Source organism: Micrasema longulum, unplaced genomic scaffold, assembly GCF_059751315.1.
Source record: "Micrasema longulum isolate JH-2025_06_02 unplaced genomic scaffold, ASM5975131v1 h1tg002524l, whole genome shotgun sequence".
Classification (NCBI taxonomy): Eukaryota; Metazoa; Arthropoda; class Insecta; order Trichoptera; family Brachycentridae; genus Micrasema; species Micrasema longulum.
The window spans coordinates 18,834-44,364 of NW_028279665.1; the positions used below are offsets into that span (position 1 = coordinate 18,834).

General features: G+C 34.5%; 1 protein-coding gene across 1 annotated transcript in view; it reads right to left on the minus strand.

Moving 5' to 3' along the window:
• Nucleotides 1-18,665, minus strand: part of LOC148272024 (digestive cysteine proteinase 1-like) — a 28,433-nt gene extending 9,768 nt beyond the window's left edge. The window contains exons 1-6 of the mRNA XM_088240603.1: nucleotides 18,540-18,665; nucleotides 7,321-7,417; nucleotides 4,712-5,083; nucleotides 3,123-3,238; nucleotides 1,550-1,664; nucleotides 71-151 (exon numbers count right to left, since the gene is read on the minus strand). Of these exons, the coding sequence (XP_088096729.1) occupies nucleotides 71-151; nucleotides 1,550-1,664; nucleotides 3,123-3,238; nucleotides 4,712-5,083; nucleotides 7,321-7,417; nucleotides 18,540-18,591 (833 nt within the window). The 5' untranslated portion in view covers nucleotides 18,592-18,665. The remainder of the gene's footprint in view (nucleotides 1-70; nucleotides 152-1,549; nucleotides 1,665-3,122; nucleotides 3,239-4,711; nucleotides 5,084-7,320; nucleotides 7,418-18,539) is intronic.
• Between the last annotated feature and the right edge of the window lie 6,866 nt (nucleotides 18,666-25,531).

Sequence of the window (25,531 nt, forward strand, 5' to 3'; positions counted from 1 at the left end):
TATTGGATACAATATCCGTACTGTATAATGCTTTCACACCACATAGTGTATTAAAAATGTAATAAATCACCTCAAGTTCTGCCTGAAAATATCCTGTCTTCTAGTATGTTCCAAATCATCGTCGTACGTTTTGTTGTGATTGTCCTTAAAACTGAAATAAAAAATAAAATAGACAGATACAGTCATAGGTCATACGTAAGCACATTCTAGAGAACTGGACCGCTGTACACGTGCAAGCCACGAAGCCCACTGCGTGATACCACTTGATTGGCCCATTTTACACCAGAGTGTGTGCGGACCAATTACGGCTTTACAAAATTATGACCGAAATAGTTGACTGTACAGAACTACTTAGTTTAATAACAATACATGTGACAGACAGGATTTGTAAACGGTACCACTTGTTTAATGTACCAATAAGTGAAACATTGCATGTTAAAAATGCTTTTTTTCATAGGAATTTTTCAGTGTACAATACAAAATTTAAAAATATAGATTACACAAACATCACTCTGTCAGATTTAAAATTTACACTAAAAATGCATTATGTAACTTAGTAGACATTATAATAATAAATATGTACATTTCTCTTCCCCTCCTTATCCTCTCTTAAAGCATTCTTGCCCAAATCCCACCCAATTTATAATAACTTACTGTTCTAAAAAAAAAAAAAATCTTTGATTATCGAAAAATATTTACCAGTACATGAAAACAACATTTTTACATGTATAAAATTATATGTATTTATTTAATGTGTAATATATTTTCTTTACTAACTTTGTATACTTTGTGGAAATCTGTTATTAGTTCCGAGTTTGTACAATATATCTGTTTTTTTACTATAAATATGTATGTAGAACTGTTGATTTCCCAAATAAAATAAAATAATTCAATAAAATAACATAGGGAGAGTTGATATTTATGTTTTTGTTGTTTTTAATGCTAAGCAAACGCGATAACCAGTACATCATGAGGCCGACTAATCCTCCACTCCATTTTGTTTTGCAGGATTTCGATCTGAGAGTAGAGATAATTTTCCATTTTTTGTACTTCTTCTTGGACCAATTGGTATGAGTTACAATATTTTAAGTTTGTCCAAACTTATGAAGACAAAATAATGCATTTTAATCGTTTTCAGGCGTTCCCTAGTAATGTGAAATAATTTAATCAGATCAATCTTTTCACAACAATAAAGGTTTCAGAGATATAATTATAATAGTCCAGAAACCGAGTACGCACATCAAACTGAAGCCAAATAAGTTGTTTTAGGTTTTGGCCATTAGTTACTCTGTAGACGTAGCTTAGTACGCAAGTGCCAATTTAAACTCAATCATGGCGTGTTGTGTCGTTTCTAAGTGTCAACATACTGAACGGATTAAAAAAGAATAGGGTGGGATCACATTTCAAGTGTAATTATTATTTAAGAATTTGATTATTTTACCACCTGTCAGATTGTTAAATAAAACAAGATAAACATTTTATTACTATTGCCAGGGTGGTCGATTTTTCATAAAAATTTCGATCAAAGAGTCAATACGTAGGTACAAACCTGGAGAATTCACTATTAACATGATCTGTACTAATTGGGTGAATGAACTCTTTCATAGGGTTGAATGTGTGCAAATATTTCAGTCCTCTTCCGGGGAATGTACTGCATTCCATATCTGAAAATGAATTCATCGTAATATTATATTATGGTGAAGGTGTACAGTTGGATTTACACGTGAGTGTAATTAGTATCCTGAGGAAGCGACGGGTACGTCTCGAAACCGGTAGACATACAAAAGTTGGTAAGTGGTTATGTACAATTATTTATTAACATTGAATCAATTCATCATTTCTGCATTTTATTTTAAAACATCTTTTTCATCTTTTAAGAGATCCTAAGATCTTTGTTTACAGAAAACTAGTTGTTCTCCTGAGATAATGATGTCCAGCTGTTCCTTCATTTCTTGAGTGGTCTTTCAGACGAAAATTGTCGAGATGAGATTTCATTAGCTGCTGCAGCGTACACAAGTATATAATTTAAACCTATAATGTAAGAAATTCAATACTGATTTGAGTCTACTGAACACTTTATTTTAAAATAAAATAAATAAAACATTTTTGTTTTTAACCACTAATTCTTATTTTCCACCGACCGGTTTCAAAGCAAACAAGCTTCTTCGTCAAGGTTTACGTAACTAATGAATTGATTCCTTTTTTATTTTTATCATGTTCACTAAATACTAAACGTGGATCCAATAAATCAAGTCGTTTTTTCCTTACACGGATGGTAATTTGATATCATTATTTTCGAAGTAAGACAGGAGAGGACTAAAAGAATTATTGTTTATTTGGTTATTAATTATTGTTTTCTTATTATGAATCGCTTTTTTAATTTCTAAGATTTCTAAGTTGTCTAGTTTTAATATTTTATTTTCAACATGAAGTACTTTTAATCCAGTGTCTTTATTGAAGTTATGATTATTTTCTATCAGATGATTTGCGAATTCAGAAAAATTATTATCATTTAAGCATCTTAAGTGTTCTTTTACTCTGATATTAAAGTTTCTTTTAGTTTTTCCAATGTAGATTGAATCGCAATCATTACAATTAGTGGTTAAAAATAAAGTCGATTTATTTATTTTATTATAATGAATAACCACAAAGTTAGTGCTTCAAATATAACCTTTATATTTACATTATTTCATTTTTACAAATAAAAAACAAAAATTTCGTGCCAATTGTTTTGCCATTTCAACCGCGTTCACTCAGCTTTCATCCTTCCTCTGCCAGTTCCATGTTTCACTTCCATACATAAATGTTGTGACTAAAACTCTGCTGTGCACTGCCAGTTTAGCTTCAGTTGTCATATTTTTATAAGCAATTACTGTGCTTAGTGGGCCGTTCATTTTATTGCCCGCATTCACTCTCCTTTCAATATCTTTTTCTACTCTTCGATCTCTTGAAAACACGCTTCCCAGATACACAAATTCTTCTACTTCCCATCTCAAAAATATTTTCCCTCACTGTTGCAATAAATTAAGATTTTAATTCTCTCAAAGGAAGATTTTAATTCTCTCCACCTAGCCTGTCGACAAACAGTTGGACATACTCAAAATTTTGTTGGTTGAACTTACCAGGTTTTAGGCTAAATATTTCTTTGGGAATATCACCCACAATGTAGTCTTCATAGTCAAAATGATAGTGGTCATAGTGAGAGTGTAGAAGAGTGTTGTACCCTAGCATTTCATACCTAAAAAAATCACTTATAAAAATACATATTGACGCTGGAAAGGAAAAGTTACCACGTGGCATATGTAGTAATTTTGAAAAAGAGCCAATAAAAATATTAAAAAAAAAAAAATTAGAATCTTGCATTTTAAATTTTGATTTAAATTATGTAGGAATCACGCCTAAATAATATGTAGGTATGTGGTGGAAAAATGAATTCCTTCGCGGATGCGGGGCAAGAAGTAGCGGAGGGGTGAAGCCCTAGGGCTTCTACAATATTATTTAGCGGAGTGAACTCTATTTAATTTTAATGAAAATAAGAGAGTATCCTCGATATGCGGTATGCCGTGTCAAACGGTCACAACTCCAACAAATGAGATGGATTAGGAATGGATGCCACTAATCTTATCTTCGTTCTGAGATCCGACTGGTCACTTGCGAGCGGCACTAACACTAGGGCAGGCTGAACACTGGTGGTTGGTGGAAACAAAGTTTATGATGCGGCGTTCAACAAAATAAACGCGTGATTCATGACGCGAGGTCTTAATGTGGCGGGTGATCAAAGGATACTCAGGTGGGAAGTGAACAGTGGTTTTGGGTAAAAAGGATGTAGAAGTTGTGACAATACTTGACCAATGCATACCCACATAATTCGCAACCAGCATGTATGAAATTTTATTATTAATTGAAAAAAAGAAACTTCAGCCCTTCAATGCCCAATTTTTCTAATTCCAACTAAAAACATATTTTTATGGATGTTTTTTGATGCAATTGGAAAAACAATGAAAAAAAAAGTTTAATCTTTTCGATTTTAATTTCATATTTTAGTTTATGTGGACAATATGCTATACCAGGCATTAAACGGTTATTAAATACAAGAATGTAAGGAAAACAAGAAATGATGATTCATATAAACATCTTTTTATATAACAATGAAAGTTGCAGAAACAATTATAACTTCAAATCTATAAAAAAAACGAGGAAATCACCCTTTGAACTTTAGCTAAATTACGTGTTTGGCAGAATACGTGCAACTGACTTTTTATATCAAATTTATCGAAAAAATTTATCCTGGTGGCGACTTTTTAAAATAAATTATAATGGCTAGAATATGATAAACTAGTCACCGAGCGATAAACATGTTTGAAATCACCTTTGTACATTGATTAATTAATTTAATCAAGCTATATTTTAAAGACTATAGATATTGTAGGGTTAACAATTGGCTCTTCTGTAAAGTTGCTACATGTCACTTTGTAAATTTTTCCTTTCCAGCGTCGATATTATAATGTTAAAATTAAAATCAGGTAACAGAATAGGGCCGTAGCCACGACAGGCTCCTTTGTAAAGTGATTTTGGAACAGGCCACCCCAGTGAGGGCAAATAATTATTTCATGTTTAAAATATTTTTCAAATAAATAAATGTATACCAAACTAGCTGGGATTAAAGGGGTTAAAGTTATAAAAAAATTTAATACAAATAAAAAAAACATGCCTGACTGGAACAGGAAGGGGATCCACCGTTTCTCCGCATGGCTTCGTGTATTTAATCCACATGATGTATTCGTTGGTCTTTTCTCCATACTTCTCTTCCAATTTCCACTTCTGCGTCCGGTCGCCTCGGATCACCTCTTCGCCGGAGTACCGGAAGCCAGTCAGGTCGGGAAGGATAGACTGGATTGTCGTAGCGGTCTCGTTGGTGCCTTTGACCTGGAAGCAGGTGTGCTTGTTCAACTGTTCCTCGGTGGTGACGGGGACGATTTTGTAGCTGCTTCCGAAGTCGCCAATGACATCGGAAGTGAGCTGGTAGGTCTCGACCATACCGTCATAGTAGTCAATACGGGATGCTCCGTACGGTTGGTTATACCTGCAAAAAAAAAATTAACATTTATTACTCATTTTCGTTTCCATGTTTTCAATCCGATGATTAGGTACTACGTAAAACTGCTGTTCCAAGCCAGCATCAGGGATGGGCTGCAGGGAGCTCGGTGGGGCTCGCGCGAGCCCCTTGTTAAATTTGACTTGGGCCGGCGAGCCCCTTTGTTAAATTAAGAGAAATCAATATTCTCAGATCAAATCAGTGCATAAATGCAACTTCATTGGATGGTTCAAATGTATTATGAAACATAAAATTTTGTTGCCCTTTGAAATTTCTCGAGAAATATATTTATTAGGGATACGCAAAAAAAGAGACCTATCCGTTTTTTGTCTATATACTGTAAGAATCGCCCGCAATCGCCTAACACTGCTTTAAAACGCCGATGTATGATAATACACTATATTGCTTCCATATGTTCTTAAATGTTCAACGCAACATTTTTGCGATTCTTTAAACGATTATCCATCTTGCTTCATGCGTGCACATTTTTTTTCCCTTTACTGTAATTGGGCACTATTAGGCACAAATGAGTACACATATAAATAACATTTAAGTTAATATTAACATATTACAACAGAGATGAAGAATATTTAAGAGAAGGTAATATGGAAGTCTAGGCATCTACAGGGCTTATGACCTGTCATTGGCTGGTTTAAGTGGCCACTTTACACACTGTGTAACATTCATCATTCTGCCCATATTTGAAAATCTATATTCCTTAAATTCTTTCATCTGTTGATGTTTGTGAAGTTAAAGAGCTGCAAAACTAAAGTGATGACTGTGGCCCGTAAGAGGCAGCAAAAAATGTAGTCATGTTAGGAGCAACTCTGCAAAATGGGGAAGAGTTTGTGTAATTAGGAAGGATGATCATCTCTGGGACGGTAGAATAGAAAGAGTAGTCGACTGTCGCATACTTCAAACGAGGCTTGCTTTTGACAAAAAATCAAAGATTTTCGACTCAAGTAACACAGCTAGGTCTAAAGCGCTACAGGCAACTTGTTCTATGGATGTTCAAACATAGGCAAAATGGTGAATGTTACACAGTGTGTAAAGTGGCTACTTAAACCAGCCAATGACAGGTCATAAGCCCTGTAAATGCATTGACTTCCATATTCCCTTATTTAAGGTATTCTCCATACCTGTTGTGATTTGTTAATCTTAATGACCCCCGAGGGGGTGAAATCCAGTCTTTTGTCTCTGAACATTTGGACAAACTCAAATATTGTAATGAAACTAACTGGTCCAAGAAGAAGTTTAAAAATTGAAAAAAAAATTCAGGCGTTGCCTAGTATGTGAAATAAGTCAGTCAGATGAATCTCTTCACAACAATAAAGGTTTCAGCTCTTTAACTTCACTAAAATCAACAGATGGAAGAGTTGAAGAAATATGGATGTTCAAACATAGGCAAAATGGTGAATGTTACACAGTGTGTAAAGTGGCCACTTAAACCAGCCAATTACAGGTCATAAGCCCTGTAAATGCCTTGACTTCCATATTCCCTTATTTAAGGTATTCTCCGTCCCTGTTGTAATTTGTTAACTTGTTAAGACATGTGCATGGAGCATATTAATGTATGGCTGTGAGACATGGTGCCTTACATTTATAAGCAAAGGTGAATATGACTAACAAAAGTAAGCCAAGTGACATTAAAAAACAAAGGTGAATATGACTAAAGCTAGGGTTTCCTAGGACAGCGGTGCCCGTATCTTAACGGCCGTAGTGAACGGTAATGCGGTGGACAGCCGTCGTAACGGTGACTAGAGAGTGGTTTTATTTTTTAACGGTTTTATCAACACCGTTTTCCTAGGAAACCATTTTCTAGGCACCGTTACGACGGCTGTCCACCGCATCACCGTTCACTACGGCCGTTACGATACGGGCACCGCTGTCCTAGGAAACCCTAGCTTAACAATGAGTAAAGTGAGCTAAGTTATAAAATCACTAAAGGTGAAGTTAACTCATTACTTTTGTTAATTTTTTATAATCAGCTCAACCAAAAAGTTATTTTTCCGTGATCATTATGTACGAAACATCAATGTTAATTAAAAATATCAAACAGGTTTCTTAAAGGATAAGGCAAAAAGCTCATAGAGTTGAAACTTTGAATACAAACGTTTGTCCATTTTGTCGGTTGGAGCACTTCACCTGTAATGGGCTTAAATATTGTCCACAAATGAAATGGGGAATCAAAATAAGTATTTTCCTGTGTTCAATATTAAACTTACCACACTTGGAATGGCTCCTTGAGTTCTGCAGCTGGAATATACAGAACCCCCTTTACTGAATAAACATCACTCCACTTCGGCGGTTCATTTTTAGGATCTGAAAGAGTAAGGTAAAATGGGTAAATATGGTACCATGGAGAATACACCGCACTAACACGGACTTCAGTCATTTATCTTACTTCATTTGTTTGGTGTTTCTGTGTCATATTGTCACACAAAGAGTGTGATTTTTGTAGGAAAGGGTAAGAAGTGTATCAAAATATTTTCATCATTCTTTTTTCCTAGCCATTCTTCAACAGTGTGCCACTTATAAACGACTCATTATATAAGGATCAATGCTTCATTGATGTATTACATATCTCAAGCCGCTTCGAGTTTCTTTGCTCCTCAATGACATGACGTTTAGTGTATGACGATTTTAATTATATTATGGGATACTTATTTACGCCTGAGAGATTAGGTAATAAGTATAACCCCTTATATTATTTTTAGTACTTATTGGTTAAGTACTTATATTGCATGATTTTTACTATTCATTTACTCATTCATTCATTCATTATTCCCTTTTCACACCTAATGGTGCATAGGGCACTGCATAGGTACACCAATCTCAATCTATTTTGAGTATATTTGTTACATGTCCAAAGATGTGCTACAAAAATCTCAAAAATAAATTGAAAGGATGCCCTACCACGTTAGATTAAAATCACTGTAGTCCTAAAAATTGAGCTTAATTAAAATGACAGCTGCCAAACTAATGTCAATAGTGATGAGAAATTATTGCTCACTTATCATGTACCGAACAAATCGATTTTATCAGTTTTTTCATGCAAACATGAAACTCTGTTTCCGAAAATTGATATAAAAACGAAAAAAATTGGCTATTATAGTGTGTTTAAGACAATTATTCACCAAAAAATAAGACATTTATACTTTTTGCATGAACAACATCACATGAATTATTTTTTTATTAGATCAATTTACATTGATCAATTTGTCCCATCTCTAACATTTTTGCAAAATGATGTAACTTTGTAAGAACGTCGTTTATAATTAGGTTTATTTTTTAGTTTTAAAGCTGATTTTATACATTTATGTTGATTTATATGTCAAGCATTGTATTGAAAAAATAAATTAACATGCCAGATACAAATGATTTTTCATGTGTCAATATAAATCACTCCTTAGACGTTACTACGTCATTCTAATAAAGCTGTATTTTAAGGACTATAGGACTAACATAATTATAAAAATGACGGAAGAGAGGGGACTTGATATCTTGACTCAAATCGGATTGTGGTCCCGTGGCTAGTGTCTCTAATATACGGCTCAAAGGTCCGTGGTTCGAATCCCACTCTATCACAACTCAATTATCATATTTTAATAGTGACTTATTTACAATTTGTTAAAAATAGCCTTCAAAATTCAATATTTTGGTAAATCATAAGAACGTAAATGTTTATTTACTCAATGATTATTATGACTGCCCCCTGCATGAGATGTATCAATCAAATCCAAGCACAAATTTACGAAGTCATAACTGGAAGCTCTATCGTCCCCAGTTCTACTTCAATCCCGACAAAAACTTCCTTTCCAGCAGGGTGGTTTGAAACTGAAATAAATTGCCAAGCCCAGTTGTCCATTTAATTAGGGATAAGATGTTACGGATCGACTTGAAGATATGGGAAAGTTGTCTAATTTTTTGGGTTTTGTATTCTATGTGTTCTGTCCATTTATCAATAATTATAAATATAAGTTATTACATCATTATTATTTGATAACAAATGTAAACTAAAAAAAAGGTAAATAAATTAAATAAATAGGCTGACTTTGTGACAGAGGTGACTGGTGTCTCTCTTCAAACAACTAAGAAGATGCATTATTTGCTTTCAAATTTGTTATGTAATGATTACTTATTAAAAAAACAATGAAAAATGTTATTGGCTTGATACGTCACTGAAAATCAAATGCTGACCAAATATTTACCTTGAGAGATATATTGCGTAAGTACCACCTGTTCACTGATTTCCATGCAGCCTTTTACAGCATCAACAGATAAAAACTTTACAGTGCAATAGATATACCAGCAAAACCCTCTGACAATGTTCGAAGTACAATGCCAGATTAAAGTACTATCAGATGCTGATCTGATAGCTTTAGAACATACAATAACGTGAGACAGGGGAACGCCTTAACATGTCTCCTGTTCAACATGGCACTAGAGAAAGCCATAAGAGACTCGAGTATTGAAACAAACAGGAGCATATACACAAAGTCAGTTTAGATATTGGCTTATGCTGATGATGTTGACACTATCCATAGATCAGAATCAATAAAAAAAAGTGGGGCTTCGCATTAATGAGTCCAAATGTTTCCTGGCTGTTTCCAATCTTTCGACATAAACATCAATGACTGCACATTTTGATATTGTGGAGCAGTTCACATATCCTATTCAATAATAAGGAGAGGTATCAGCAAAATGCCCGTTCGAAGTTTTCCCAAAGCACGAATTATGTCATACTCAAAACCTGTACGACTTTTTCTCAGAGATATCTCTCATTTGTCGCACCAAGAGTATTCAATATTTTGGAAGAGCGTATTAAGCTCTCAAGGACAAAAACTGTCTTCAAGAAAAGAGTTAAGGACTGGATTTTCCTTAGTGGGAGGGATTTGAGTAGGAAACTCCTTAATGATTTTCCGAATGTTTGAGTTTACTGTTTACCATAATGATGTGCCAAATATATATATTTTTTGGGTTTCTGACCCTTTATTTATGGCGATATAGTCATGTGTCTGTGTCAACTAATTGCTCGTCCCATCTCAATAAAGAACTTTCAGCCCATGGAGTTGGGATTTATGTCTTAAATAATGGATAATAAACTACATGTGTGTAAATAAATCAATAAAATAAATAAATAACATTAAAAATGATGCCAGTGAAGAAATCAGAAAGAGGGTATTTGCAAACCGGAGTTATTTTGGCCTCATTAAGCAATTTAAGTCGCGTCTACTATCCAAAAAAACAAAGACCACATTATGTGAAAAACTGATTAGATTAGTTTTAACGTATGACTCGGAGACTTGGACACTTGCTAAACATTAGACCACTTCAAAAGGAAAATGAATCAGAATCCACTGAGCCTTTATGGATGGTCAGACATGGAAGAAAAGATTCAACACGATGCTCTACAATGTATACCAGAAAGCCAGCGTAGTCAAGTTTATTAAAATGATCAGATTACTTTGGCTAGGGTTACTCAAAGCGCACTCAAAAATAAATTGTTTAACAAACCAAGTGGGATAAAAAAGTGTTGATAGACTGAAACTGCGATGTTTGGATGTTGGATGGTGGTGGAGACGTTTCTGGGAGGAAGCTAAGACCCACCGAGGGTTGTAATGCTGAGAAGATAGATAAATGGACATGGAACGGAGGTCGGCAAACTGCGGCTCTTTAGCCACTTGACCGCGGCTCACACAGCCCAAGTTTCACCTCTATTTGATTTATTTTGGTTCTAAAGAAGAACTTTTAGTTGGTTCTAATGAATTACTACCTGGTAAAAGAGGAAGTATAAAAATTGGAAAATTGTTTTTAGGCGTTGCCTAGTAGGTGATTTGGTTCAGCCGGATGAATCTCACCCACGTGATAAAGGTTTCAGCTCTTTTACTTCACAAAAGTCAAGAGATGGAAGAGTTGAGGAAATGTGGATGTTCAAACATGGGCAGAATGGTGAATGTTACACAGTGTGTAAAGTGGCCACTTAAACCAGCCAATGACAGGTCATAAGCCCTGTAAATGCCTAGACTTCCATATTCCCTTCTCAGAAAAAAAAAAATTCCCTCTCTGTTGAAATAAATTTAAATAAGAACTTTTAGGATTATTGCCACTGAAAGTTCCCACACGTGGCGAGAATATTGAAAATTCTGTCAATGTATGGAAAACATCATAGTGTGGGTATACTGGCAAGATATATTAACTAAAAAATATGCGGATTTGACTTAATGATGCAGTTTTGTAAAGTTTATAACGCTCTACAAGCTGGCAAAATACACTAAGTCATGTTAAATTTCATATATCTGTAGTTTTAAAAATAAATTTAAGATAAGTCGTATACCCGGTTTTTTATTCAGGCTAAAAGCTTCAAACAACTTAACATATATGTAATATTAAATTAAGAAACAGACAAATTAAAAACATGTTCTTAAATGAGCACTTCACATCTTACTCAATTTAAATGAGATTTAAAAAAGCAAAATTGGAACAAAACTTAAATGCTTGATTTCTCAAAACAGGGATTTGAGAGTCAAAGCTTTTTGCCAGTATACCTACGATATTAAATTCGATAAAATTGTTTCAATGATGCAGATAGGGCAAAATGTCTTTTTTTAATATGTTGAAGTTAAAAATTAATCGCGAAATACTTCTTTACCATTGCATCATTCAATAAGAATCACCTTGTGCGCATTTCCAGAAAAAAATATTTAATGATCAATATTGTCATCACAGTTTTAGCGAAAGATTTTTGTCATTGCCAATTTAAAGAATTTCTAGTTAAAATGAAGAGCAAATACGCATATTTTCTGCTGGCTTGTACACGTACTTTATTATTAAGGCTCGTTGGCATTACAGAAGAAACAGTTCAAAAGATAAGGAATTTGGCTCTCAAATGAAATCTTAATCTTTTAAATTTATTTCAACAGAGAGGGAAAACATTGTTGATAAGAATATGGACGTCTAGGCATTTACAGGGCTTATGACCTGTCATTGGCTGGTTTAAGTGGCCACTTTACACAATGTGTAACATTCACCATTCTGCCCATGTTTAAACATCTACATTTACTCAACTCTTCCCTCTGTTGACTTTTGGCATGGCATCTGTTGCATATGTTGGCATCTGTTGACGTTTAAACATGGGCAGAATGGTGAATGTTACACAGTGTGTAAAGTGGCCACTTAAACCAGCCAATGACAGGTCATGCGTGGCCATGACGGTGTATCAGACTCCCCCCTCTCCTCTCCTCGCTTCACCCTCGCAGAAGTAAGCAACCATTTGTTTTTTTTAATATTTAATTTTGTAAATTTTATTAGTTTTTCAATAAAGATTTTTTAGTAAATTTTTGTAAGTTTACTTAATTATGTTCAATCTTAAAAGGAAACGCGGTCTGATTTTTCTTCATACAAACGTATTCACGTATTTTCTCTCTGAATTATGGCACTAGAGAAATGGTTCTTTTAGAATAACAACAACAACAAACTATCACGCCGCTTTCCCGTAAGGGTAGGCTGAGAGGATAGAACGCCTCATTACTCAATCTTTGCATTCAGATCTCGCTTTCTCTACATTCATAGATCTTCTCATGCACGCGCGCCGATTATTCCGACTTTTGCCATATCCATCATCAAGTATTTGTTGGATTTGGTCATGCCATGTCTTTTTCGGTCTTCCTCTATTTCTGCATCTATGAAAATTCGCATTGTAAATATTTTTAGCCGTTCTTTCGTTGTCCATTCGCTCTACATGTCCAAACCAGCGCAGAGCTCTTTTTTACTATAGATATTTACATGCGGTCCCTATATTGTTTTGTTTTATAAAAAATGGTTTATTATGGGAACTAGAACCACCCAAACCCGTGAAAAAGCACAGTTTTATCTGCTGTCTTCGGGCGCACGGCGCACGGTATACAAATATAACTATTTTTGAAAAACGCAAAACATTCCGATACTGAAAATTTTATTCTGATACTCTGTTTAAAAAAATAACAAACTCTGTTCAGTTTTGAGGTGCGGAAAACGGTAGAGCGAAACGTCGATTTTGTCAATTCTAACAAAAGGTCCGACATGCAGTTGTCTTTTTCGCACAGTATCGGGGAGGCATCTGCAAGACTGGGACAGGAAACAATTTATCTAAACCAAAACACAAACATAATAATGTATACGTAAATTTAGACATTTAAAGAATATAATTTGTATATATTTGCTAAAAATCAAAAACTCAAATCTAGCAATAGCAAAGCATTGCCGGGTTCACCTCGTGTATAATAAAAAACAAATATAAAGCAATGATAAAGATATAAATAATATGTATACCAATTATTTAAAGTACTTCGTTTTTTATCTACATAATATTTATATGTCCAGTTATTTTTATTTTAAAATTTGTTTTACATTTTGAGTCTTTTATATTTGGCAATAAATCATTAAATATTTTTGGAGCAATTACATTGTATTGCTTTTTACCAAAGGCGGTTGATATCAATATTTGTATAAATGGGACAATACAGTTAATTTGTGTTGCTGAACGAGTGTTTATATTTTGTTGGGTTCATTTGACATCACTTAATTTATTTATGTTTATTGACATAACAATATGATATTTTCACAAGTCGAGAATGACGTTAAAAATATAATATATATTTAAAACAGATTTTTACGATTCTAATGATGTAACTATCAATGTATTCAAAACAAGCTTTCATTAATAATTTTCGGGTTTAAAAATTAGAACATAAAACGGCTCTCAGTTGGCATTACGTCATTTTGACGTCACGCGTTACGACCGCCGACTAAGCTTCTAATAAACATTTATTTATTTATTTAATGCACAAAATACACAATTTTACGTAAACACAATTATATGTTTTTTATGTCCCGACTTGTTAGAAAATCCCGTGTTAAGTCGGGACTCTTCGATATATAAATCAAAAATATTTATTTACATATTAAAACAATATACAGGTAATCAAAACAATATGCAAAACAATCAAAACAATAATAGAAAAATAAAAATAATAAAAATTTATAATACATGTCGAAAATGGAATCAAAAGTTATAAAATAACACGTATGACAGTGATGACATACACATATACAATATACGTATATGGATAATAATGAAAACAGCAGCGATGTTATGCATTTATTCCCGAAGCAATCTCATACAGTGGTCTCTACCCCTCGATACAATCCAATTATGGATCTTCGTCTTAAATATAGACGTTGTTTAGGAGAACTTAATATGTTCATCCAAGACGTTGAACACTCTTGGAGCTACGAGTATATATGAAAAGTGTCTCCGAGCAAACATCGTACGCGTTCTCGGTATTAAGAAGTTTATGTCACGCGAAAACCTCGTACGGGCATTCTGTTGGGAGTTGGGACCTCCTTCCGTAGTCGCCTGACCAGAAAATTGTCAATACATTCTTGATAAAGATTTGACGAATATCAAGAACTTTTAACAATTGAAATAATGGTTCAGATGGGTACATGGCGACATTGCGTACAGGTTTGGCGCTAAACGCGCCGTTTGTCCCGCGGGACGCGAAACGCCTCGTTTTCGAGTAATTCAAAACATGCATATTTTAAATTTTCGTAGAAAATTTATCCGACGTTGCACGAAAAAAATATCAATACCGTCAGTACCTATCGTATTTTTTTCGCTTATTTAATTTAATTTTATTTTGTTTATTTAGAAAAACAACAGCAATACAAAAAAATATACACAACATTATAAAAAAAAATAATTAAATTAAACCAAATCAGTTTTCCACATAAATACAATTATAAAAATCCAGTTCAGTTAGATATAATTCATAGAAGTGCATGTGTGCGAGTTTTTTTTTGTGTGAGGATGCGTGTGTAAAAAAGTGGAGTGTGGTTTTGGTAGGTATGTGAATATGTGTGTGATTGTATAGGGTGTGAGGGTAGGTTTATGGACAGGGTGAGTGTGTGTTTAAAATTAAAAAAACTTGAAAAGACCCTATTCCTATAATCTACTACATTTTTGTGGTTACAATTTTCTCTGGATTGTGTGCAGTCTGCTTAACTGATGGAATATAAATGGAATATTTGCATTCTAACGATTTCCAGAAATATTTCAATTTTGGGGGGCATTTTCAATGAGTTATAAATAACATTTTTTTTAAAAAAATATTTTTTTTAATATGGGAGTTGCTTTATTATTTAAATTGCTTATAATATACAAGGTTTATATTTCAAAAAGTGGATTTTTCTGCAATTAAATATTTTAAAATTTATATAAACTATTGAGATCAGGAGAGATATATTTTTATTTGACTTTTTGTACATAATGTTATTTGTACAATGGCGGGCTTATTGCCAAATGGCATTTTTTTCCAACCAACTTTATAATTCAAATTACAGAACATATTCAATAGAAAAAAAAATTAAAAAGCTAAAGATACATAAAAATAGAAATAAATTTATAAATAACCTTAAATCAAAACTATTACTCAATGGTAAAAAGGAAAAAAGAGGAAAGAGGAAAAGGAAAGAAGGAGAGATTAAGGATGAGAAATGAGATGTTTCTTCAGACGTGATTTAAACAGAGGTAATGTAGTAACATCTTTGATGGTGGATGGGAGATGATTCCACAGTCGAGCCGCATGGACACTATATGAGTTAGAGAAGAAAGAGGAATTGTGTATGGGTATTAAGAGAGTGCCTTGAGAATCAGAACGAAGAGGTAAACCATGAACTTATATGATATAAAAGTGTTCGACATTTTGTTCCCTACTTTGGTTTAAATTACCAATTGCCTGCACGTTATAATAACTCACTATTAGAAAATGGGAACCAAGTTGCAATAGAGAGGGGTGCGAACCTCGGACCTCTGATCCGTGAATCTGCGGTACTAGCCACACGACCACAATCAGATTCTAAAATTCAACCCCTAGTATTAAAAAAAAAAATTGTCAGCGCGTTCGTCTACCGTTTAAGAGGTCTCGGGTTCGGTTCCGACATGGTTGACATAAAATATTTATTTAAATAGGTGTTTTAACATAAAAATATTTCATAGTCCCTGGACTCGCACCTGAAGCGTAAGACTAATCATCTTATCTTCGTGTTACAAAAATTATCAGGATACGCTGCGGTTGGCGTACCAATGTACCAATGAAGTGCCCTATGCACCATTAGGTGCGAGACGGGAATGATGATGATTTAAAAACAAACACATGAGTAGTATTCATTCATTTCATTGGGAGGGTCCGATGTCCTGCGGGGCACCCGCTGGCACAGCGCGGGTTTAAATTGTGCAACTAGGTAATGAGCCTTACGCTCAGATCAGCTACATCTGCGTCAAAAGGAAAAGTTATTATGCCTCTACGCAAACAGCGCACTAAATTCGGCGAACGCACATTTGCGGTCGCAGGCCCTACGGCATGGAATGCTCTCCCAGCAGAGGTGCAAGGCTGTGAGAGTGAAGTGATGTTTCGGAATAAAATGATAACCCACTTGTTCTCTAAATCATTTGAATAAATCCGTAGCATGTGGTAACAAAATAAATTAAAACTAACTCAGCTTAATTTTTAAATTTATTTATTTACATTATCACTTTGTAAAGCGCCCATGAGGTATTGTATTACGAAAATGGCGCCATATAAGTTATCGATAAAAATAATATCGACACTGGAAAAAAAAAGTTACCAAGCCATGTAGTAATTTTACGGAAGAACCAACTAAAGTAAAAAAAAAAAAAAAGAAACGATTGAACGTATGAGTTTTTTTTTTTTTTTTTTTTAATATTTAAAAAGGATTAACCCGCTAAGCCTTTATTGCAGAGGCTTGTCAGCAGGTAGAAAATAAAATAAATTTACAAATTATACACCACAACACCCAGACGAATGGAGATTTTTTATATCTTAAATCAATAGAGAATCTCAAGTTTTAAATTTAAATTATGTAGGAATCACGCCAATATGTACGTATAAGTTTTTGTATTTTTTTATGGAATAACCCGCTAAGCGTCTATTGTTGAAATAAAGGGCGCGGAAGGAATTTATGAATTATACACCACAACACTCAGACCAATTGAGAATAAAAATATTATTATTTTTTATTTAAATTATGTAGGAATCACGCCAAAATAAAACGAATGTATGAGTTTTTTTAATTAATTAAAAAAAAAAATTTTAAGGAATAACCCGCTAAGCCTCTATTAGAGGCAGGTAGAAAATAAAGGACATTGAAGGAATTTATGAATTACACTCCACAACACCCCGACGAATGGATTTTTTTTATCTTAAATTAATAGAGAATCTCGAATTTGAAAATTCGCAATTAATCGGGTTGTGGTCCCGTGGCTAGTGTCTCGGACTCACAGACCAAAGGTCCGTGGTTCGAATCCCACTCTACCCCAACTTGATTCCATTTTCTAATAGTGAGTTATTTACAACTCGTTGAAAATGGCCCTCAAAATTAAATATTTGGGTAAATCATAAGAACGCAAATATTTCTTTTAAAAAAAAAAAAAAAATTGAAATTGAAATTTTAATTGTATAGGAATCAAACCAAAATAAAACGTATGTAAGAGTTTTTAAATTAATTAAAAAAAAAAACAAGATATTTAAATAAAAAATCCTCTAAGCTTTTTATGTAGAGGCTTGTCAAGAGGTAAGCAATAAAGGATATGTAAGGAATTTATGAATTATACACCACAACACCTAAACCAATTAAAAAAAATAAAATAATCCCGTGTTTTAAATATTTATTTAAATTATGTAGAAATTACGCCTAAATAAAACGTATGTATAAGTTTTTAAATTAATTTTAAAATAAAACAAGATACTTATGGTCTAAAAAAAACCCCTATAAGCTTTTTATGTAGAGGCTTGTCAGCAGGTAGGCAATAAAGGATATGAAGGAATAGAATAAATATTTAAAAAAAATAGAATAGAATGTAAGGAATTTATGAATTATTTAAATTTTTTATTTAAATTATGTAGGAACCTCGCAAAAATAAAACGTATGTAAGAGTTTTTTAATTAATTTTAAAAAAAGAAATGTTTTTTTTATTTAATAAATAGCCCGCTAAGCTTTTTATGTACAGGCTTGTCAGCAGGTAAGCAATAAAAGACATGGAAGACATTTATTTATTTTATTTACCACAACACTCAGACCAATAACTAACTGTAACTGTAGTAGCTGGCGGGAATCGAACCCGCGACGCCAATTTCACAGTTAGTCGGCTAGCCAACAACGCATGTTCCGCCGCCGTTCTTATTTAAAGTTGTTACATTTCGCTTGGTAGCTTTTTCTTTCCATGTGATTGCAAGTCTCGTCAAAGGTACGTTATGAGTAAAGCATCCGTGATAAAAAATGCAATAATGAGTTATTAATTTTAAAAGTTTTTTCGATTTCCGTAAGATTAAGTCTGCGTTTTAATCTTACGATTCGCGTTCGGTTAAATGAATTTTATAATTACCCGCAATCGTTAATCCTGTTAGAAGAAAAACAGACAATAAATGCAGTAACATTCTGCCAGCAATGGAGATTCAGTCCAAAGGAGCTAAAACGTCCGCTGCGCTCGAAAGACACGGAATTTGTGAGTGGATAAAAATGCAATTATTCATTTATAAACGGGCCAACTGTGATTTCAAGCGACGCGGGTCATCCAAAGTTAAACATATTGACAATACAGCCGTGCTACTAAAGCACGCATATTTCCCTCTCAAATAGAAGAACATATCTTCTTCTTCTTCAGCCATTTTGTATCCACTACTGCATAAACGCTTCTTCCAATCGTCTCCATTCCTTCCAATCATCCGTGTTCGGACCAAATCTACACCTACCTACCCATCCTTCACATTTCCTAGCGCATTCCATGTAACAATAATTCTACTTGTGAGTGCCGAAACAAATATTTTATAATCAGTACAAAATCTAGTGAAGTTCTTTACTAATATTTCCTCAAGCGAGCTGTGCCTGCGTCATTTTAGACCGCCGGATCCGTCTAGACAAGCTGTGCAGCGTCTTCCGACCGCCGGCTTCACCAGGGTTCCAGCACTCATCACGCCTTATCATCAGCAGGTTAGTGGAGTTGCGCAACCTTCCTTCCTAACAATACAGTCCACTTATTAAATTTTCCTCCTCCTAGGACGAGGTATTCTTCACACCCTGTCCACTCCTCAACAATCCGCTTTCATCATCAGTGTTTTACTGGCCATAGAGGTCCACCTGCCATCATTTTGCCTCGCCACGTGTCCTGCCCACTGCCATTTCAATTTTGCTGCACGATCCGTGATATCCACGACTCCGGTTCGGCGCCTTATTTCTTCATTTCTTATTCTGTCTCTTAGGCATACACCGAGCATCTGTCTTTCCATGGATCGTTGCGTGCATTTTAATTTCTGGCTACTTTTCCGTGTTACAGACATGGTTTCTAGTCCGTATGCTGTCACCGGCAATACGCACGATTCATAGACTTGTCTCTTTAAGCATATAAGGACTTCTTTATTAAAAAAAAAAATAGTTTGCCGAAAGCAGCCCAACTTAGCCCTATTCTTCTTGGTAACTCTGGTCTTTGCCAAGTTTGACTTTGTGTCTTAGATATATATTTTCATCATCTAAGTATTGATAAATCATTTGCTCGATTGAATAACCAAGGTAATAACCAAATATTCTTGGCAAATATAAAATAAAATTGGCCTGGTTCCACATTTATATTTACGGATGGATCTAAAACTGCCCCAGATTGCGGTGCGCCATTTTATATTCCAACTTTTCAATTAAGTAGACTTTTCAAACTGCCCTTCGACTCTTTAGTTTTTACCGCCGAGTGCATTGCACTAAAGAGGCTTTGATGGAAGTTATTCACCTGGGGTGGTATTCTGAACGCAAAAGCGCGCGTAGAAAACGTATTTTTAACGTGTGCCTATTTACGTACTAAATACACGCTAACGGAGCGATCTCTTCGCGCGCAATTCGGTTCAGAATACCAGCCCTGGGGTGCTATTCTGAACCGCTCTCGTGGCACGAGAAAACAGTTTTTCGCCGGTACTTAAAATATTAAAATCAAACTATTACTAAGTCACTCTTCAAGCACAAAAGCTAGTCTCTTTTTTGGCTACGAACTGACTCAAATCCTCACAGGCCACGGAGGTTTTATGAGCTATCTTCACCGTTTTAAGCTCTCGGAAATCAATAGCTGTCCATGTGATGACGAGACACCCCAAGATGTCCCTCATTTGTTGATGCGTTGTCCCCTTTTCAGCTTAGAGCGAATGCAGACGTCTGAATAATGACCTAGAAGATATCGTAACAGTAATAAGTCAAAAGGACTTATCTCATGAGGTAATATCATACATGGTAAAAATACTAAAGGTGATTATTGAAATAAATAAAAATAGGACACAAAATGGCGAACACTGTCAAAGTGGAACGGAAGGTCGGTTGATGCCTGTCAATAGTCCGGCTTCTCCTGAATGAGTTTTCTGTGGTTTCCTCTTTTTAAAGCAAATGTGGAGAAGTTTCTTAACAAGGCCACAGCCGATTATCCCACCAGATCCTCACACTATAGTCCGAGTAATTAGAAGGAACATTCCTTTTGCAGTTAATATAAACCTTGTACATAATAAGCAAGTTAAAAAATAAGCAACTCCTTTAAAAAAAATTAAATTCGTCCTCTTTTAGAATGTGCATCCTCCCTTCTATGTAGGCCGGATAAATCATATCGAATCGGTGCAACATCGTTTGCTAAGAAAAGTAGCATAGATGATCGGCCTCAAGAGGGGAGACTACACTTACGGAGAAATGGAGTCAATGTAAAAAATCTCAAATCTACAGACGTAGAAATAACATTGACTCCATATTTATGTTTAATTTGCCGAATGGCTTAATTGATGTACCATCGTTACTGGAACAAGTGGCATTCAATGTTCCGATCCGCCGGTTGCGAAATAATAATGTGCTGTTCCTCGATCAACACAGCACAAACTATGGCTTGCATGCGCCACTGTCCCGATTGCGTCGTATTGTAAACTCGAGACAAGATCTGGACTTTTTTGGTATAAGTATTTATAGATTTAAACATTCACTAAGGTATACCGGATCTTGTCTTGGGAGAGTATTTTTTTTTGTCCTAGCTTTAATTTTATTTTATTAGTACCTGTATTTATTATAAGAAATTGTATTTACCATCGTTAGAATGGACTGCACAAGTCCGTCAAATAAATAAATAAAAAAGTCTATTTTTGGAAAGTAGTAGATTATATATATATATTTATATTTTGTTTGTCTGTGCTCTATATTAATTTGTTAACTATTATAATATATTAAAATGTAATTGCCTAGCTTAGAACGGGGTATGTACCCTTGTTAGCTGGGCAAAGTGAACATGGAATTGTATTTTGATAAAGAGTGTGAATAAATAAATAAATAAGTACAGAAAAAAATGTTTCTATTATTTAATTAAATTAATCAATAAAAAAAACACTGATTAGAATGTAAAAAACTGTTTATTTTATTTTCAAACACAAAAAACGATACTCGATTGACTAGAGTCTAGACATAGTGTTTGTACTTTTTTGACTAGACGGGCCAGCTGTTTGAGTTGCCACATCAAATATTGACTGTGAAGTCAAAACAATAGTATCAGCATGTGTATCGTTTGGCACAGTTTATCTTTTTTTTTCAATATCTTTCTTATGTTACGTCTAGGTCAAAAATATCCGCAGCCTTTCTCAAGGATTTTTCCATCACCACGTCTTCATACGCCTATTGACATGCACAATGTTCTTTGAGTTTCTGTTTCCTGAGCTGATATTCCAAACGCTCTCGCGGCCGTATTATCTCGCGTATTTACATACAAAATACACGAGAAAAACTGTTTCTTCGTGACCTAGGAGTGGTTCAGAATAGCAGGCTCTGTAGCTCAATCACAAATAACTATCGACGTGCTTAAAAACATGCTAAGCCTTTAAGCGATCACAATGAACAATAAAGAACACGCGTGTGTAATCGCTAAGTCAACGCTCGTGTCGGTTTGTTTTCTTGTTTTCCTCGTAAAAAAATACAGTTCGCTTGCGAAAAATCGGCGTTTACTATAAAAAATAATACAATATATTGCATTTGCAAAATAGTAAGGAGTATCTAATACAAAAAAAGTGAAAATTAAATTACAATTACTATGGCGACTGCTTTTCTTGACATTTGGTTTGCCAACCACCGCGCCGGCTAAATGCAATGAATAGCATGATAATAAATAAATAAATAAAAATAGCAGTTTTCGAAAAATACGTCGCAAAACGTAAATATTTTGACATATAATATTAGGTGTTCACGGATGTTCTATTGTGATCGCGAATACGATAAACAACCATGGTGAGAAATTGTTATTACGTCGCTTATTAGCACGTCGATAGTTATTTGTGATTGAGCTACTGGCATCTGAAGGAAAGAAATGGTTTTTGCCTTCCATTTTTCTGACACAATTTTGCTGTTCGCGAACTCAAATCAAAGTGATCATGAAATCTGGCACGAGAACTATCATTTTCATACAAACAACGTTTATCAGATCATAGTATAGTAGTTACTATTACTACTGCTACTACTACCATCACGCCATTTCCCCGTAGGAGTAGGCATAGAGAATGGACCGCCACACACGTCTATCCTGGCATACAATCCTAGCCTCTTCCACATTCATACATCTTGTCATACATGCCCTTCGGTTCTGTCTGCTTTTGACATGACCAGACTTGAGATTTTGGTTTATCTGATCATGCCACGTCTTCCTTGGTCGTCCTCGTCTAACGTTGCCGTTCATTTTTGCAATATATACTTGTTTAACCATTCTCTTGTCGTCCATTCGTTCTACGTGACCAAACCATCTCAAAGACCCTTTCTTAATCTTATCAATTATACTTGTCTCAGATTTACACTCTCGCCTGATTTCATTATTCGTAACCCTGTCATACATTGATTTCCCACACATTCGAGAGATCGCATTACAACCGCGTTCACTCGGCTTTCATCCTTCCTCTGCCAGTTCCATGTTTCACTTCCATACATAAGTGTTGGGACTAAAACTCCGTTGTGCACTGCCAGTTTAGCTTCGATTGACATATTAGTAGTTTTTCTCCGGAATTAGCTAATAGTGTATCAGTTTTAGTCTACAATATTTGATTTAAATATGTGCAGCTAGTGCTTCCTTCAACTGGCCACTTGAGTTCGCGAATAGGCAAAAAATGTACCTAAAATGTGGAAATATTCTTCGTCCCTTTCAGTGGGAAACGCCTTGATGATTTTCCGAATGTTTGAGTTTGCTGTTTACCACATTAATGTGTCATGTATTTACTTTTTAAATTTATTATTATGTTTCTGACCCAATGCAATATTTGTAATGATATACTCGTATGTCTGTGTCAACTAATTACACGTTTAATCCCATGGAGTTGTGACTTATGTCTCAAAAAATGGGTCTTAAACTACTTATAAGGAAATAAATGAGGAATATTTTTCTTTAATGAAATGAACAAAGATAATAAAAAGTACAGTCAGGAATACAATATTTTTAACCTTTACCGTACTGAAACTCAAAAAATTACGCTGGTTCCGAAGGGGTCTGAAATTACCCCAATGTACCTATTCATATTCATATACAACAAAATATTACGCATTTCGTCTCTTCGCGTGGTCCCATCTGGTCCGCAGGGGGCAGCGTATACTTTTTAAATATAGACGGTTTACAGAGCAATTATTTTCATAAAAAAATGACATAATTAATTAATGCGCCGGACACCAATTTTAAAATTTGAAATTTTATTTATCTTTTTTTTAATAATATTTTATATGCAATTTAGGAGATGTTATTCCGGATTCCCATTAATATCTTGCTGCAATTTTAATTCATACTTATTGGAAATTTTATATTTCATATTTTATATATTCAAAATGATTTCATATTTTATATATGAACTTTATATTTATTTTAGATGGTCCGACGCTCTCCGATTTTAATTTTGTTTAAGTTATTAATTTAGAATCATTTCGGTTGCACGGGTCATTTATTTCAGACTTTTAGTAACCACTTATTAATTTTCACCCCTTAAATTTTAATTTTCCCGTCGCTGCTGCGCCGTTTCGATTTGCCAAAACGCCCGGGCCTATTTACTTGATTCGCATTGAACACTATTTTTTGACTTGAGTGTTTTTCGTGTAGAATCAGGTAAAGAACTCGAATCCATCTTCGTTGGTGATTTCCGCGACAAAATCGGTCCCGGGGGGCGCCCGCCGCCACCTTGCAAAGTTTCAGCTGGTCGCGGAGGAAAGCGCGAAATTTTAAATTCAACCAGTTCAACATGGAGAGGGCGCCGGGCGGCAGCTGGTGCCTTTTTAAATTATTTACAATTCGGCATAAAAAAATGCACACACTTTTACATTTCAGTATTAACTTTTTGTTTTTTTTACAGTATACTTGTAAATTTTTTTGATTTAATAGCATAATTATACATTTTTACAATTTAAAAAAAAAAAAAAAATCACTTGTTATATTTTTGCTAAAACTAAAATCCCACCAAGCCACTTTTTGTAGCTTGTTGGTGAAGATTATATTTATACTGACTTAATAATATTATTTACATTTATAAAAACAATGAATAACATATAAAAATTAACATTCATACATTTTTTAAAGCGACCTGAGAAAGGATACCTGTAGCTCAATCACAAATAACTATCGACGTGCTTAAAAAACATGCTAAGCATTTGAGCGATCACAATGAGCGATAATGAAAACGCTTAAGTTATCACAGTCATAAGTCAATACGTGTGTAATCTCTAAATCAACGCTCGTTTCGGTTTGTAATACAGTTCACTGGTAAAAATCGACGTTTACCATAAAAAATTATACAATATATTGCATTTGAAAAATAGTAAAGAGTATCTAATAATAAATTAAATTAATTTGGCTTGCCGACCGCCTGCTGAATGCAATAAATAGCATGATAAATAATAAATAAATAAATAAATACAAATATCAGTTTTGGAATATTTTCCATATTTATACCGGTGAAATTCAAATATGTGATTGCGAATCGTAGATATTATGACATTTAATATTAGGTGTTCACGGATGTTTCATTGTGATCGCGAATACGATAAATAACCATGGTGAGATATTGTTATCACGTCGATAATAATTTGTGATTGAGCTACAGATCTGAGAATTTGCTGCTCCACAGTGGCGCAGTTTTTTTTTTGAAACTTGTAAACCAGCATCTGTGTCGAACTGTGTCAAGTAAAGTTCATTGACACTTGTTTTGCGAGGATGTGCGACGCAAGCTGGCGTAGTCTTATTTGCTCTGGGGTGGTATTCCAAACGCTCTCGCGGCCGTATTGTCTCGTGTATTTACATATATTTCTCGTGACGCAGGATCAGTTCAGAATAGAACCCCTGAACGGTCTAAAACAGTGTTT